Source organism: Hyperoodon ampullatus (genome assembly GCF_949752795.1).
Source record: "Hyperoodon ampullatus genome assembly, chromosome: 1".
NCBI classification, from domain to species: Eukaryota; Metazoa; Chordata; class Mammalia; order Artiodactyla; family Ziphiidae; genus Hyperoodon; species Hyperoodon ampullatus.
The window spans coordinates 154,994,903-155,009,245 of NC_136914.1; the positions used below are offsets into that span (position 1 = coordinate 154,994,903).

Below are 14,343 nucleotides of genomic sequence, written 5' to 3' on the forward strand. Positions count from 1 at the left end.
AAATTATAGACCAATATCACTGATGAATATAGATGCAAAAATCCTCAACAAAATAGTAGCAAACAGAATCCAACAACACATTAAAAGGATTACACACCGTGATCAAGTGGGATTTATCCCAGGGATGCAAGGATTCTTCAATATATGCAAATCAATCAATGTGATACACCATATTAACAAACTGAATAATAAAAACCATATGATCAGCTCAATAGATGCAGAAAAAGCTTCTGACAAAATTCAACACCAATTTATGATAAAAACTCTCCAGAAAGCGTACATAGAGGGAAACTGCCTCAACATAATAAAGGCCATATACGACAAACCCACAGCAAACATCATTCTCAATGGTGAAAAACTGAAAGCATTTCCTCTAAGATCAGGAACAAGACAAGGATGTCCACTCTCACCACTATTATTCAACATAGTTTTGGAAGTCCTAGCCACAGCAATCAGAGAAGAAAAAGAAATAAAAGGAATACAAATTGGAAGAGAAGAAGTAAAACTGTCACTGTCTGCAGATGACATTATACTATACATAGAGAATCCTAAAGATACCACCAGAAAACTACTAGAGCTAATCAATGAATCTGTAAAGTTGCAGGATATAACATTAATGCACAGAAATCTCTTGCATTCCTATACACTAATGATGAAAAATCTGAAAGAGAAATTCAGGAAACACTCCCATTTACCGCTGCAACAAAAAGAATAAAATACCTAGGAATAAACCTACCTAGGGTGACAAAAGACCTCCATGAAGAAAACTATAAGATACTGATGAAAGAAATTAAAGATGATACCAACAGATGGAGAGATACACCATGTTCTTGGATTGGAAGAATCAACACTGTGAAAATGACTATACTACCCAAAGCAATCTACAGATTCAATGCAATCGCTATCAAATTACCAATGGCATTTTTTTTTACAGCATTAGAACAAAAAATCTTAAAATTTCTATGGAGACACAAAAGACCCCAAATAGCCAAAGCAGTATTGAGGGAAAAAAACGGAGCTGGAGGAATCAGAGTCCCTGACTTCAGTCTATACTACAAAGCTACAGTAATCGAGACAATATGGTACTGGCAGAAAAACAGAAATACAGATCAATTGAACAAGATAGAAAGCCCAGAGAGAAACCCACGCACCTATGGTCAACTAATCTATGACAAAGGAGGCAAGGAATTACAATGGAGAAAAGACAGTCTCTTCAATAAGTCGTGCTGCAAAAACTGGACAGCTACATGTAAAAGAATGAAATTAGACCATACACAAAAATAAACTCAAAATGGATGAGATCTACATGTAAGACCAGACACTATAAAACTCTTAGAGGAAAACATAGGAAGAACACTCTGACATAAATCACAGCAAGATCTTTTTTGATCCACCTCCTAGAGTAATGGAAATAAAAACAAAAATAAACAAATGGGACCTAATGAAACTTAAAAGCTTTTGCAAAGCAAAGGAAACTACAAACAAGACAAAAAGGCAACCCACAGAATGGGAGAAAATATTTGCAAATGAATCAATGGACAAAGGGTTAATCTCCAAAATATATAAACAGCTCATGCAGCTCAATATGAAAAAAACAAACAACTCAGTACAAAAATGGGCAGAAGTCCTCAATAGACATTTCTCCAAAGAAGACATACAGATGGCCAAGAGGCACATGAAAAGCTGCTCAACACCACTAATGATTAGAGAAATGCAAATCAAAACTACAATGAGGTATCACCTCACATCAGTTAGAATGGGCATCTCCAGAAAATCTACAAACAACAAATGCTGGAGAGGGTGTGGAGAAAAGGGAACCCTCTTGCACTCTTGGTGGGAATGTAAATTGATACAGCCACTATGGAGAACAGTATGGAGATTCCTTAAAAAACTAAAAATAGAATTACCATATGACCCAGCAATCCCACTACTGGGCATATACCCAGAGAAAACCATAATTCAAAAAGACACATGCACCTCAATGTTCACTGCAGCACTATTTACAATAGCCAGGTCATGGAAGCAACCTAAATGCCCAGCGACAGACGAATGGATAAAGAAGATGTGGTACATATATACAATGGAATATTACTCAGCATAAAAAGGAATGATATTGGGTCATTTGTAGAGATGTGGATGAATCTAGAGACCATCATACAGAGTGAAGTAAGTCAGAAAGAGAAAAGCAAATATCGTATATTAATGCATATATGTGGAATCTAGAAAAATGGTACAGATGAACTGGTTTGCAGGGCAGATATTGAGACACAGATTAGAGAACAAACGTATGGACACCAAGTGGGGAAGCGGCCGGGTGGGGGATGGTGGTGGTGGGATGAATTGGGAGATTGGTATTGACATATATACACTAATATGTATAAAATGGATAACTAATAAGAACCTGCTGTATAAAAAAATAAATAAAATTAAATTTAAAAAATTTTTAAAAAATATAAAAATGGAACGTTTTCATCATGTTTCAGTGGAGAATCACATGTGGAAATATGGTCAAGAAGGTTTTTTTCGCTTAACTTATGTGGAACCCAAACATCAAAGCAATTAACGTAACCAAGATGGTGCAGATGATTTTCAGCGCTTGATTTGGATATTTTGAGTATGTCGGCTATCTCCCGAGTGGTATAACGTTGACTGTTCTCAATTATTGTTTCAATTTGATCGCTATCAACTTCAACTGGCCTACCCAACCATGGAGCATTGTCCAGAGAGATATCTCCAGCATGAAACTTCACAAACCACTTTTGACACGTTCGATCAGTCACAGCACCTTCTCCATACACTGCACACATCTTTTTTTGCATTTCAGTTGCGTTTTTACCTTTCTTGAAATAATAAAGCATAATATGCTGAAAATGTTGCTTTTTTCCTTCCATCTTCCATATTAAAATTCACCAATTTTGATATCTTTTTTTAAATGCATGCTGACATGACAGCTGTCACAATACAATCTAACAAAATTGTTCTGAATGAATGAGAGACAGCTAAGTGCTACTGGAGTCATCGAACAGAAAAAACCGAACGTTTTGGCCCAGCCAACAGAAAATGTTTCACTCCAGCGCTTGATAGTGGGGGAGACTGTGGGGAAGGGGTGGAGCTATTGGAACTCTGTGCTCTCTGCTCCACCACGCTGTGAACCTGAAACTGCCCTAGAAAAAAGAAAACCTACTTAAAAATAAAATAAAAGTTAAGAGCTGTACAACGGTATACGCTTGAGTCCCTGATTTTCAGGTCGACTTCTTCTTAACCCAGTAATGTCAGATTAAGCATTCAAGATCCTAAAATGAAGCCTTAAAAGTCTAAAAAGAGTATATGAGACTAAAAGCCCTGACAGACTACTTCTACCAATCATTTCTACCATTGCTAGAAAAGCTTAAACATTGGCTCTCCAAAGCCTTCCTGGTCATTTGGTTAACTAAAACAAATTCTTAGGATAAGCCTGCTCCCTGAAAAAGGCCCACAGCGAAAGGGAAGTGTTAAGATACTTGCATAGCCGTGTTTCTTACCTTTCTTAGGGCACTGTACATCGTATGTGATTTTATTAATGACAAGTCTAAAATCATTCATTAGCAAGATTTCCATCAAGGTTGAAGCTGCAATTTCACTGCCATCTGAAAATGCAAAAATAAGTCCTTGTTTTACAATAGTAAGAACCATGTTTCAACATATGGAAAAACACTTGCTAATCCAGGTCTCTACAATACAGTAGTGGACATCTGTCTGTTCCATGGTGGGGGCTTTCGAATACCCGATACTGTTCCCACCGGGAGGGAATCCTCTCTTGCTGCTCTACTGCCCATTACAGTGGACCAAGAAGAACAGGCAGGCACCCCGTCTCCCACTTTGTCGGCGGCGCTGGGACCCAGGCTGACGTCCCTCGTGAGACTGTACCTGCAGACGGTCATGCAAGGCCAGAGCAGTGCAGGTGGTGGCAGAGGGGCTGTGGGTGTCCGCAGCAAAGCCCATCAGGCCGTTCCCAGCCTAACCTCTCTACTCATGTCCTTCTTCGGCTCCTGCCCTCTTCTTCTTCTTCTTCTTCTTTTTAAAAATTTATTTATTTATTTATTTATTTTTGGCTGCGTTGCTGCAGGCCGGCTTTCTCTAGTTGCAGCGAGCGGGGGCTACTCTTCGTTGCGGTGCGTGGGCTTCTCATTGTCATGGCTTCTCTTGTTGCGGAGCACGGACTCTAGGCGCGTGGGCTTCAGTAGCTGTGGCACGTGGGCTCAGTAGTTGTGGCTTATGGGCTCTAGAGTGCGGGCTCAGTAGTTGTGGCGCACGGGCTTAGTTGCTCCGCGGCATGTGGGATCTTCCCGGACCGGGGCTCGAATCTGCATCCCCTGCATTGGCAGGCGGATTCCTAACCGCTGTGCCGCCAGGGGAACCCTCCTGCCCTCTTCTGGGCCTGGCTTTCTGTCAGTTCCAGTCAGAGAGCCTGCTGACACACACCCCTGTTTAGCCAGAGCTCATTTCGGCGGCTTGCAGCCTAACACCTAACCGCTCTGTGGAGGCATGCGGGCAGGAACGTTTGTGGAAGCCCGCCTCTCTCTTACTTTTAGCCGCTAAGGGGGATTGATGTGCATTGACTGAAACTTGGTAGCACCGCAACCACAGCCACACAGGGCTCCCTCCCTTTCTAGCCGAGCACAGACGACAAGAGGCAAAACTGCAAGTGGCTGGGGTGGCAGGGAGAGCAACAAACATAGCTGAACCGAAGGAATAAATCTGCACTTGTGCAGTGTATTTCCTAGAGGTGGAGAGATTGTGATTTCAAATATCCCAGGAACAGTTCAGAAAAAAAAAAAAAAATCTCTAGGAGAATGTCAGAGTCAGCGTGCTTTGCACAGCTTCTTATATAGTCCAGCTTTTGCTGCTATATTTTTGAACTTTCATGTAACCCAGGTGTTAAGATTCAAACTCACTGAACAATAAGCAAAAAACTGGCGCTGGTAGGGGCTTCTCTATCATTCTTCTTTTGGAACGGTCTACATATAATTATGTGATATAGAGTCCAGGATGTATATTTTCGCCTGGCCTGGCATCGCTTGGCTGCATTCAACCGGATATGCATGACAACAGTAATACTGCTAGTAAAATTGCTAGTAAAATCAGGAAGAACCTGCTTGCCTGCCTCCTGTCTGGCTCTCAGCAGTTCTTTTGTTCCAGAAGGCAGCAAGTCAAGTCTGCACCTGGGGCTGTTCCTAGAATTTGGCTGTTTGGGTTCCTGTTCATCAGCTGGGGTGAGATCATCTTCCCAGGAATTGCCAAATAACTCAGCCCACACTGTGGGCAAAACTGTGACAAGCTTAGAACACTCTTTTCAAGCCCAAATTAAATGCAGGCAAATTCCACCCACAGAGCCTCTTTTTAAAAAGATCAGCAACACACCAAATCCTTTTATCTGACTTTGCAAGTGTCATTTAAAAATTTACATTTAAATGACTTCACACCTGCTCCTTAAAATATTATTATAAAAAGAAATCAACTGAGTATGATTTCTCAGTTGAAGTACTACATTATCCTTTATGCTATTATAGGAACAGCAAGAGATTGATGTGAAACACTTTTAAGGAGGTAACGATACAGTGATGAATTTTTCACCTATTCTTGGGCAAGTACTGATATGAACCCCAACACAGCGTTTTCACTCAGTCCAAAGAGCCCCTTTAGTCTATGATTTCTAGGGGTTTTCTCTGTGTTTTATGTTTCAAAGCTACTCAAATTATTTTTTAGAAACAAGCAGGGTACACATCAATGTTTTAACCTAATTTCAGGCAAGCACTGTGCTCAGTGCCCTTCTGAGTTCTGGGTTTGCACTTGCCTGCTCTGAGGAAGGCAGGCCCTGACCTGCAGGGAAGGCCCAGGGGGTTCAGTGTTCCTGTGACTGGGGGGTGGGGGGGGGAATGTCAGTCCAGTCAGGGATGAAGTATTAGGCCACTGTGGTCACAGGACTAAAACCTTCTTTCTCTGATCCTGGTTTTAGCAGGAAGAAACTCCCCTTCTGGTTAAATCCAAAGTCCTTACAATAACCTACAACAAGGCTTTCCCTAACCTGCCCTTCCCCTCCTACTTGGACCCAGCTCCCTCCCTTTTCAGTTGAGGGTGGAGTTAGCTCCCACCTCGGGGCCTCTGCCTGGAGAGCCCTTCTCCCATCTATATCTTCTCTCATCTCTTCCGGGTCTCCACCCAAATGTGACCTGAGTGAGCACCTCCCACCAACACACCCAACTCCCACCCCCCATCACTCTGCTTTATTTTTGACTGTAACACTAATTATCTAACATATTATAGATTTTATTTCTTTACCTTGTTTCTTTCTCCTCTTAAAATGTAAGCTCCCTAAGAACAGGAGTTTTAATCTCTGTTGTCCTTTGCTCTGTCTCTAGTATCTAGAATAGTGCCTGGCATATGTTAGTGTAAAAAAATTAATACACAGAAACCTCAATTAAATAGAGTCCAGAGACCAGAAGGGGGAGCTCTCACACCCTGTGAGGACAGCAGAGCCCAACAGGAAGAAGACTCCTCTTCTTTCCCAGCAAGGACTCAGCCAACAAAAAGCCATGGACTGTTTGTTTACTATAGCCCTACTCACTTCCTTTTCCTCTATAAAAGCAGTCTCCTTCCCTTGTCCTGCAAGTCCTCACATGTGGCTCACCCTGGTTGCAGACCCTGAATTGCAATTCTCTGCTGATCTGCAATAAATCCATCTTTGCTGGAGAAATATCTGGCAGTCTCTGTTTCAGGTCAACATTTGTTAGGTGCTCAATATTTGTTGAGTAAATAAATTCTTTAATCTCTATTTTTCCAACATCCATGTCTACCTCTTAATTGGTTCTGAACTTGGATAGGGAAGAAGAATGTTAATTTCCTTTTCAAAACTGCAATAGTAATCATTAACTTTTAAATAAGTTTATTCTAAGTATGTAATACTACAATAAAATAACAGTGCAAATTTATTCACTTATTTATATTTATAGTAGCCTCTGTATATTGGACTGGGGTAAAGAATTCTTTGTTCTCTTTTAGGGGCAGGAGGACCTCCTTTTATGTCCTCAGACCATGAAAACATAAAAGCTATATCCTAAATTTTAAATGTCTATGTGATTAACCACCTCTGCTGGTATTAAACTATATATATATATATATATATATATATATACACACACACACACACACACACACACACACACACACACACACATATACACACACACACACATATACTTTCCTGAGAACTAATTCGTCAAAAAACACGCTAGACCATAATTGCTTTATAACAAAGGTTAATGAACTATTTGTGTATCTTAGTTATTCACTGGCTATTTCAAGCATTGAGGCTGCATTTCATTTTCTAATTATTCAAATTTCTTACAGAAAATTAGACACTAATAATGACTGTGTCATTAAAATTTTCTCAGAGAAAAATCTGGGGGCTAAGTTTATGAAATAAGTAACCAAAACATGCATTAAACGTATTCCATTTCTTTTTTATTCAATAGGGTTAATTTTTTTTTAATATTACTGCATGTTCAAAAGTGAAGGACTCAGTAACTGCCAACCATTTATTATATAATGAATGAAAGAATCAATTTTCTAGAAAAGTAAAGAACCAAAACAAAGGTTCAGAAGAAGAGAAAGACAAAGTTGAAGAAAACATATATATACCTGCTGTGAAGATGGCAGCCGTTTTGATACCTTTATCTTCATTTTGTAGGTCCTGAAGGAATGAACCAACTGTTGATAACATTGGTTTGACTGCAAATTGACAGCGCTCTTTTCTGGATGGCAAAGTAAGTGTTATCAAGGGAAGGCCATGTTTATAATTAATTGTGATTTCTGTTAAGAAAAAAAGAGATGGTAATAGAGGATGGATAAAATTTCCTTAAAAAATAACTTTTTAAATTATTATTAAAAGATTATTAACTACAAAAATCCGAGAAGGGATGCCTAAATATAGAATTCATAACCCTCTGAATGCCTATAATAATTTACATCATGCCTACAGTGCCTTCATTATACTAGTTTACATATTCCCCACCATTCTATAACATTTTATTAAGCATGTATCACACTTTATTATAATTATCTGCTTAGAGTCTTCCCAGGTAAAAATTTATTGAGGGCAGAAACTGCTTCTAAGTCATCTGTAATGTAACTCCTTTGATTGTTGGAGTGGGAGTTTGCCAAAAGACATCAGAGATCTTATGGGAGCAGAAAAGGAAGGAACTGAACTCTGAGGGGGGGTGGGAGGGGCAATACAAGAAAAGTCTGTTTTGCTCAAAACTCACACTTCTCACTTTATTTGGAAGACTGGATATAAATTAGCATGGGGAATCAAAGAAGTGATAAGAAAACTTACCGTCAGATGGCACCACTGTACTATAAAGATTTGATTGATAGAACTTCAGATTTCCACACAGTTTCACACACAAAACCTGTAAGAAAAAAAATGATTTTTTTTCGTTTAGGAAAAGTGGGAAAGCTGAAATAAGTGTCTGTACTTGAAGACTGTTTTAATGTTGTATGGCAAGCATGACGCAAACTTCAGCGTCCCCCACATACCCAGGTAAGCCCTTAGAGAAGCTCACTACACCTTTCTGACTGTGTTGTCCCATACGGGAGCCACTAGTCACATGCAGCCATTTAAAGTTAAATCAATTAAAATTAAATAACACTAAAAATTCAGTTTCTCACAGTCAGTCACCTTTGCCACATTTCAACTGCTCTATAGCTCTGGGTCTAGTAGCTACCGTATTAGCACAGAAATAGATCATTTCCATCATCACAGAAAGTTCTACTGGACGGCACTGCTGGGTCTAGAATATCTGAATGGCTACCTTACTATGGGATGTATTTTTAGGGTTTGTATTGGTGGGTTTTTTAAAAAATATTTATTTATTTATTTATTTATTTGGGTTGTGCTGGGTCTTTGCCGCTGAGCACGGGCTTTGTCTAGTTGTGGCGAGCAGGGGCTACTCTTCGTTGCGGTGCGCGGGCTTCTTGTTGCGGAGCATGGGCTCTAGGCGCACAGGCTCAGTAGTTGTGGCTCACGGACTCTAGAGCGCAGGCTCAGTAGTTGTGGCGCACGGGCTTAAGTTGCTCCGCGGCATGTGGGATCGTCCCAGACCAGGGCTCAAACGCCTGTCCCCTGCACTGGCAGGCGGATTGTTAACCACTGCTCCACCAGAGAAGCCCTGTATTAGATAATCATGGCGGTGGTGACAAAGACTCCCTCCTCAACCAAACTTTAGTCAGGGTCCTCTAAGCCTGACTAAGCCCCATCCTTGTGCATGTCCTCCAGGAGGCCAGCTTTAGCAAGAATGTTGGCGAGTTAGTTTAGCCAGAACCCCCCAATCCTCAGTATCTGATCAAATTCCTCATCCTCCACCATTCCCCAGGTATTATCTGATCACCCCAGTCTGTCTTCAACAAGAATCCTGCTAGGTCAGGTGAGCAAAGAATTACTCCATCCTCTTAGTATTCCCATCCACTGCCCCTCCAACTCTGCTCGTTGGATATAAATCCCCACTGTTCCCAGTTGTGAAAGGGATGAGCCCAATCTCTCTCCCCTATTACAAAACCCCACTGTATCAGTCCCCCTGAATAAAGTCTACCTCACTTTCCTTAACAAGTGTCATGAATAACTTCTTCTTTAACAGTGGTTTGGTGTGTATCCTTCCAAACTTTTTTCCATACACTGCCACCTTTACACGTTGAGTTAAATTTTATGCTAGAGTTTATATAATGCTAAAGACAGTTTATAAGTCAAATTCCTAGATGCCAAAGATGATAATTCCTGCTCATAAAGTACTTATCATTTAAAGTGCTGATGAAGTTTCTCTACTACTATTATCATTTTAGAGGCAACCACTTGACAACCAGGAAATGCTGAAAGAAGGCAGAGTGGCCAGGGAAGAATATTAAAGCTTTCTCAAACTTTTGCATACCTAAGAATCACGTGGCTACTATAATACTGTCCACTGCTAAACAGACAGGGCTTGTTAAAAACACAGCTTCCTGGACTCCACCTTTACTAGATTTTTGATCTAGTAAGTCTGAGGTAGGGGTATGAGAATTTGCATTTTTAATAAGCCCCAGGGTTATACTGAAGTTACAGGTGTGAAGGTCACCCTTTTGAGTAGCTGGGTTCTAGCAGACCCTCTGAGGCCTTCAGGGCACTATTTCTAATCTTCTGCATAGAATCATCTTGAACTCTAAATTTTAGTGCTGGGACAAGGGTTACTGCCTTCAAATGATATTCAGTATCAGGTCAAAAGATGACTCAGGCTTCTCTTTTATCACATCTTTTTCCTAAATACAATTCTAATCACTTCACACCCTGCTTAAAACCCCAGGGACTTCAACAGTTTATATAAAATAGAAAGAACAGTGACCCCAGAGTTCTAAACTCAGTTTAGCCACTTAATAGCTGGAGATCACAGGTAAGTCACAGGACTGTGCTTTTGTTCTCTGAAGGGTTAGGTGGGGATAACAACATCTATCTTGCAGAGCAGATATAAAAATTAAAGAAACAAAGCGTCAAGCAAGTATAAGGTATGGTCTACACACCTCACATGAGCAGTATAGGCCACCTCCCCTCCACAGCTCCATCACTTACTGTTCTCTTACAGCAGGAGCTTAGGCCCCAGGCAGACGAGCTGTGTGCCACCGATGTATTAAAGTGCCGCCTTCTTTATCCACTTCTGCCTAACAAACCTTGTCATTCCCTCCAGGCCCAGCTCAAAGGCCATTTCCTAAGTCTTCCTGCAGGGTCATGATGGTCGGGTGCAAAGGGCACAGGCTTTGCCATCAGAACCAAGCTGGAATCCCAGCTTCAAGACATACCAGCTGCCATGATCTTTGACAGGCAGATGGTTCGGGAAGAAACGGGTTGTGAGAAAAAGAAGGGGACGAGTTTGGCAGAAAGGAAAGGGAAAGGGAAAGGAAAGAAAAAGAAGCCAGGACTATAGTTAAAAGAAGGAAAATGTCATTAATACGAGATCTGTTTGAGCTTCAAAGTAATAGGGAGGCAGAAAGGAGATGTATAATGATCACGTGTTGGGGCCACTTAACAAGATCCGATTGCTTCTAGAGCTATGTCGTATTTTATAGTATATATCTTTATTATTATTAACAAAACAAAGATGTAATTAACATTCAAGATGTGTAAGTTAACACTTAAGTGACAACTCTGCTCCATGCTCAGCAACAACATATGTATCTATCTCCCTGTACCAAAACCAAGACAGAAACAATGTGATAAGCAAGGCTCAAGCAAGTAGAGAGTCTGCTAAGGTTCTGGGTCCTGCAGGGAAAGTGTCTCAATGGAAAATGATGTACTGTTTACAGCACACTTTCTTTGGGTTGGAGTTGGGGGGTGGCAATGTTTTTATTTATTTATCTTTCTTTTTTTAATCAACTTTTTAAATTGAAGTCTAGTTGATTTACAATGTTGTTTTAATTTCTGCTGTACAGCAAAGCGATCCAGTTATACATATATATATATATACATTCCTTTATTAAAAATTATTTTCTATTATGGTTTATCATAGGATATTGAATATAGTTCTCTATGCTATACAGTAGGACCCTGTTGTTTATCCATTCTATATATAATACCTCACATCTGCTAACCCCAAACTCCCACTCCCTCCCTCCCCCAACCCCCTCCCCCTTGGCAACCACCAATCTATTCTCTATGTCCGGATTCTGTTTCTATTTCACAGATAGGTTCATTCTACATATAAGTGATATCATACGGTATTTGTCTTTCTCTTTCTGACTTACTTCACTTAGTATGATAATCTCTATGATAATCCATTGTTTCTGCAAACGGCATTATTTCATTTTTTATGGCTGAGTAGTATTCCACTGTGCATATGTACCACATCTTCTTTATCCATTCATCTGTTGATGGACATTTAGGTTGTTTCCATGTCTTGGCTATTGTAAATAGTGCTGCTATGAACATAGGGGTGCATGTATCTTTTTGAGTTATAATTTCATCTGGATATATGCCCAGGAGTGGGATTGCTGGATCATATGTTAATTCTATTTTTAGTTTTCTGAGGAACCTCCATACTGTTCTCCACAGTGGCTTTACCAACTTACATTCCCACCACCAGTGTAGGAGGGCTCCCTTTTCTCCACACCCTCTCCAGCATTTGTTATTTGTAGACTTTCTTCTTTTCAGGAAAGGCATTTTGTTTTAAATACAGCAGTGTGTACATGTCAATCCCAAACTCTCCATCTATCCCTTCCTCACCCCTTCCCCTGGTAATGATAGATTTGATAATTCATTCTCTAAGTCTGTGAGTCTGTTTCTGTTTTGTAGATAAGTTCATTTGTATCTTTTCTTTATTAGATTCCACATATAAGCGATATCTTGTGATATTTGTCTTTCTCTGACTTACTTCACTTAGTATGATAATCTCCAGGTCCATCCATTTTGCTGCAAATGGCATTATTTCATTCTTTTTAATGGCTGAGTAATATTTCATTGTATATATGTACCTACTCATCTGTCAGTGGACATTCAGGTTGCTTCCATGTCTTGGCTGTTGTAAACAGTGGCGATGAACATTGGAGTGCATGTATCCTTCCGAATCATGCTTTCCTCCGGACGTATACCCAAGACTGGGATTGCTGGATCATATGCTGGCTCTATTTTTAGTTTTTTAAGGAACCTCCATACTGTTCTCCATAGTGGCTGTACCAATTTACATTACAACAGTGTAGGAGGGTTCCCTTTTCTCCATGCCCTCTCCAGCATTTACTGTTTGCAGCTTTTTTGATGATGGCCATTCTGACTGGTGTGAGGTGATATCTCACTGTAGTTTTGACTTGCATTTCTCTAATAACTAGTGATGTTAAGCATCTTTTCATGTGCCTCTTGGCCATCTGTATGTCTTCTTTGGAGAAATGTCTGAGTAATATTCCACTGTATATATGTACCACATCTTTATCCACTCCTCTGTCGATGGACACTCAGGTTGTCTCCATGTCTTGGACTGTTGTACATAGTGCACAGCACACTTTTTCAAGTTATCATGTTCTAGTCCTGTTCACTGGTTTGAAGCCATTTTGGAACTACTTGTGAGCTGTAGGTAATTGACAGGTATGTCACCTTTGTCCAATCTGGCAGTAATTGACACCCCACACTAACCCAAACACTGGTTTTATCTCTATCTGCATTCATCTTAACATTCTTTTCTCCATATAAATTTGTGCTGTTTTGATTTTTCCTTTTAACTGGATATTATAACTGCCTGGTTTCCTTCATATCATAAGAGTAAAATAACTTCTTTAATGAATGTTCATTCTTATAACTGTATGAGAGTCGTATTTTTACCTTTTCCCAAAAATTATCTATTAATAGTCCAGAACAGAAGAAGTAACTAAGAGTTTGACTCTTTTTGGGTAGGACAGACTAAAGTAGCCCATGGCAAGATCAAGCCAAGCTTTCCAGTGATCTCATGACTTGATCTGTGATATCACCAATATCACAGCAACCTCCCCGGACAGGGACCTTAAGGTGGCACTTTAAGAACCAATTCTGAACTCTGGCCACAAAAGCCCGGTTGGAGGCAATATAAAGTTACTAGCCAGAAAGGAGTGAGTACAGAATGAAAAATAAACTCCTACTTAGAGTCTGTAATCCAGAATTTTACTATATGAGACATTAAATGCTAAGAAGGAACCAACAAATTTATTTAGACGATTTCCCTTAATTCCACTTAGGGAAAATAAAAATAAGAGAGTCATCCAAAACTGACTTTAACACAAATTATATTTAGAGTCTTCAAAGAGATAAAAAGGAGAATTAGCCTCCAGAAAATCAATAAAAAATTATGATACTAAACTGGTAGATATAAAACAAAAATTAGTAACTTGGATCAACTAATTAGGGATTTCTAAGGCAAAAATGGAGAAAATCTATATACATGTAAAAAACCCAGCTTTAATGAACTAAATAAATTCTAGACTAGATAAAGTCAATAGAAAAGAAAACTAGTGAATTAGACAATATTTCACCCAGGTACAACACAGAAAGATACAGAAACTTTATACCTTTAAAAAGCAATCAATCTCATACTGCTGGCAAGAATGTAAAATGGTACAACCATTCTGGAAAACCTTTAGCAGTTTCTTATAAAGTTAAACACACACTTCCATGTGACACAGCAATACCACTCCTAGCTGTTTACCCAAGAGAAATGAAAACTTATCTTCATATAACTGTACAAATGCTATTTCATTTTGTCCCCCTAGAGAGCATACTCTCTGGCTGACTACTGTAGTTCCAGCACCTGGAATAGTATAGTACTGGAC

The 14,343-nt window shown here is 39.8% G+C and overlaps 1 protein-coding gene across 2 annotated transcripts in view; it reads right to left on the reverse strand.

The window, feature by feature from the left end:
• Positions 1-14,343, reverse strand: part of MCUB (mitochondrial calcium uniporter dominant negative subunit beta) — a gene marked incomplete at its 5' end in the record, with an annotated part of 90,343 nt that overhangs the window by 12,326 nt on the left and 63,674 nt on the right. For both annotated transcript variants that reach the window (XM_079723948.1, XM_079723949.1), the window contains 3 exons: positions 3,522-3,626; positions 7,678-7,848; positions 8,372-8,447. In XM_079723948.1, the coding sequence (XP_079580074.1) occupies positions 3,522-3,626; positions 7,678-7,848; positions 8,372-8,447 (352 nt within the window). The remainder of the gene's footprint in view (positions 1-3,521; positions 3,627-7,677; positions 7,849-8,371; positions 8,448-14,343) is intronic.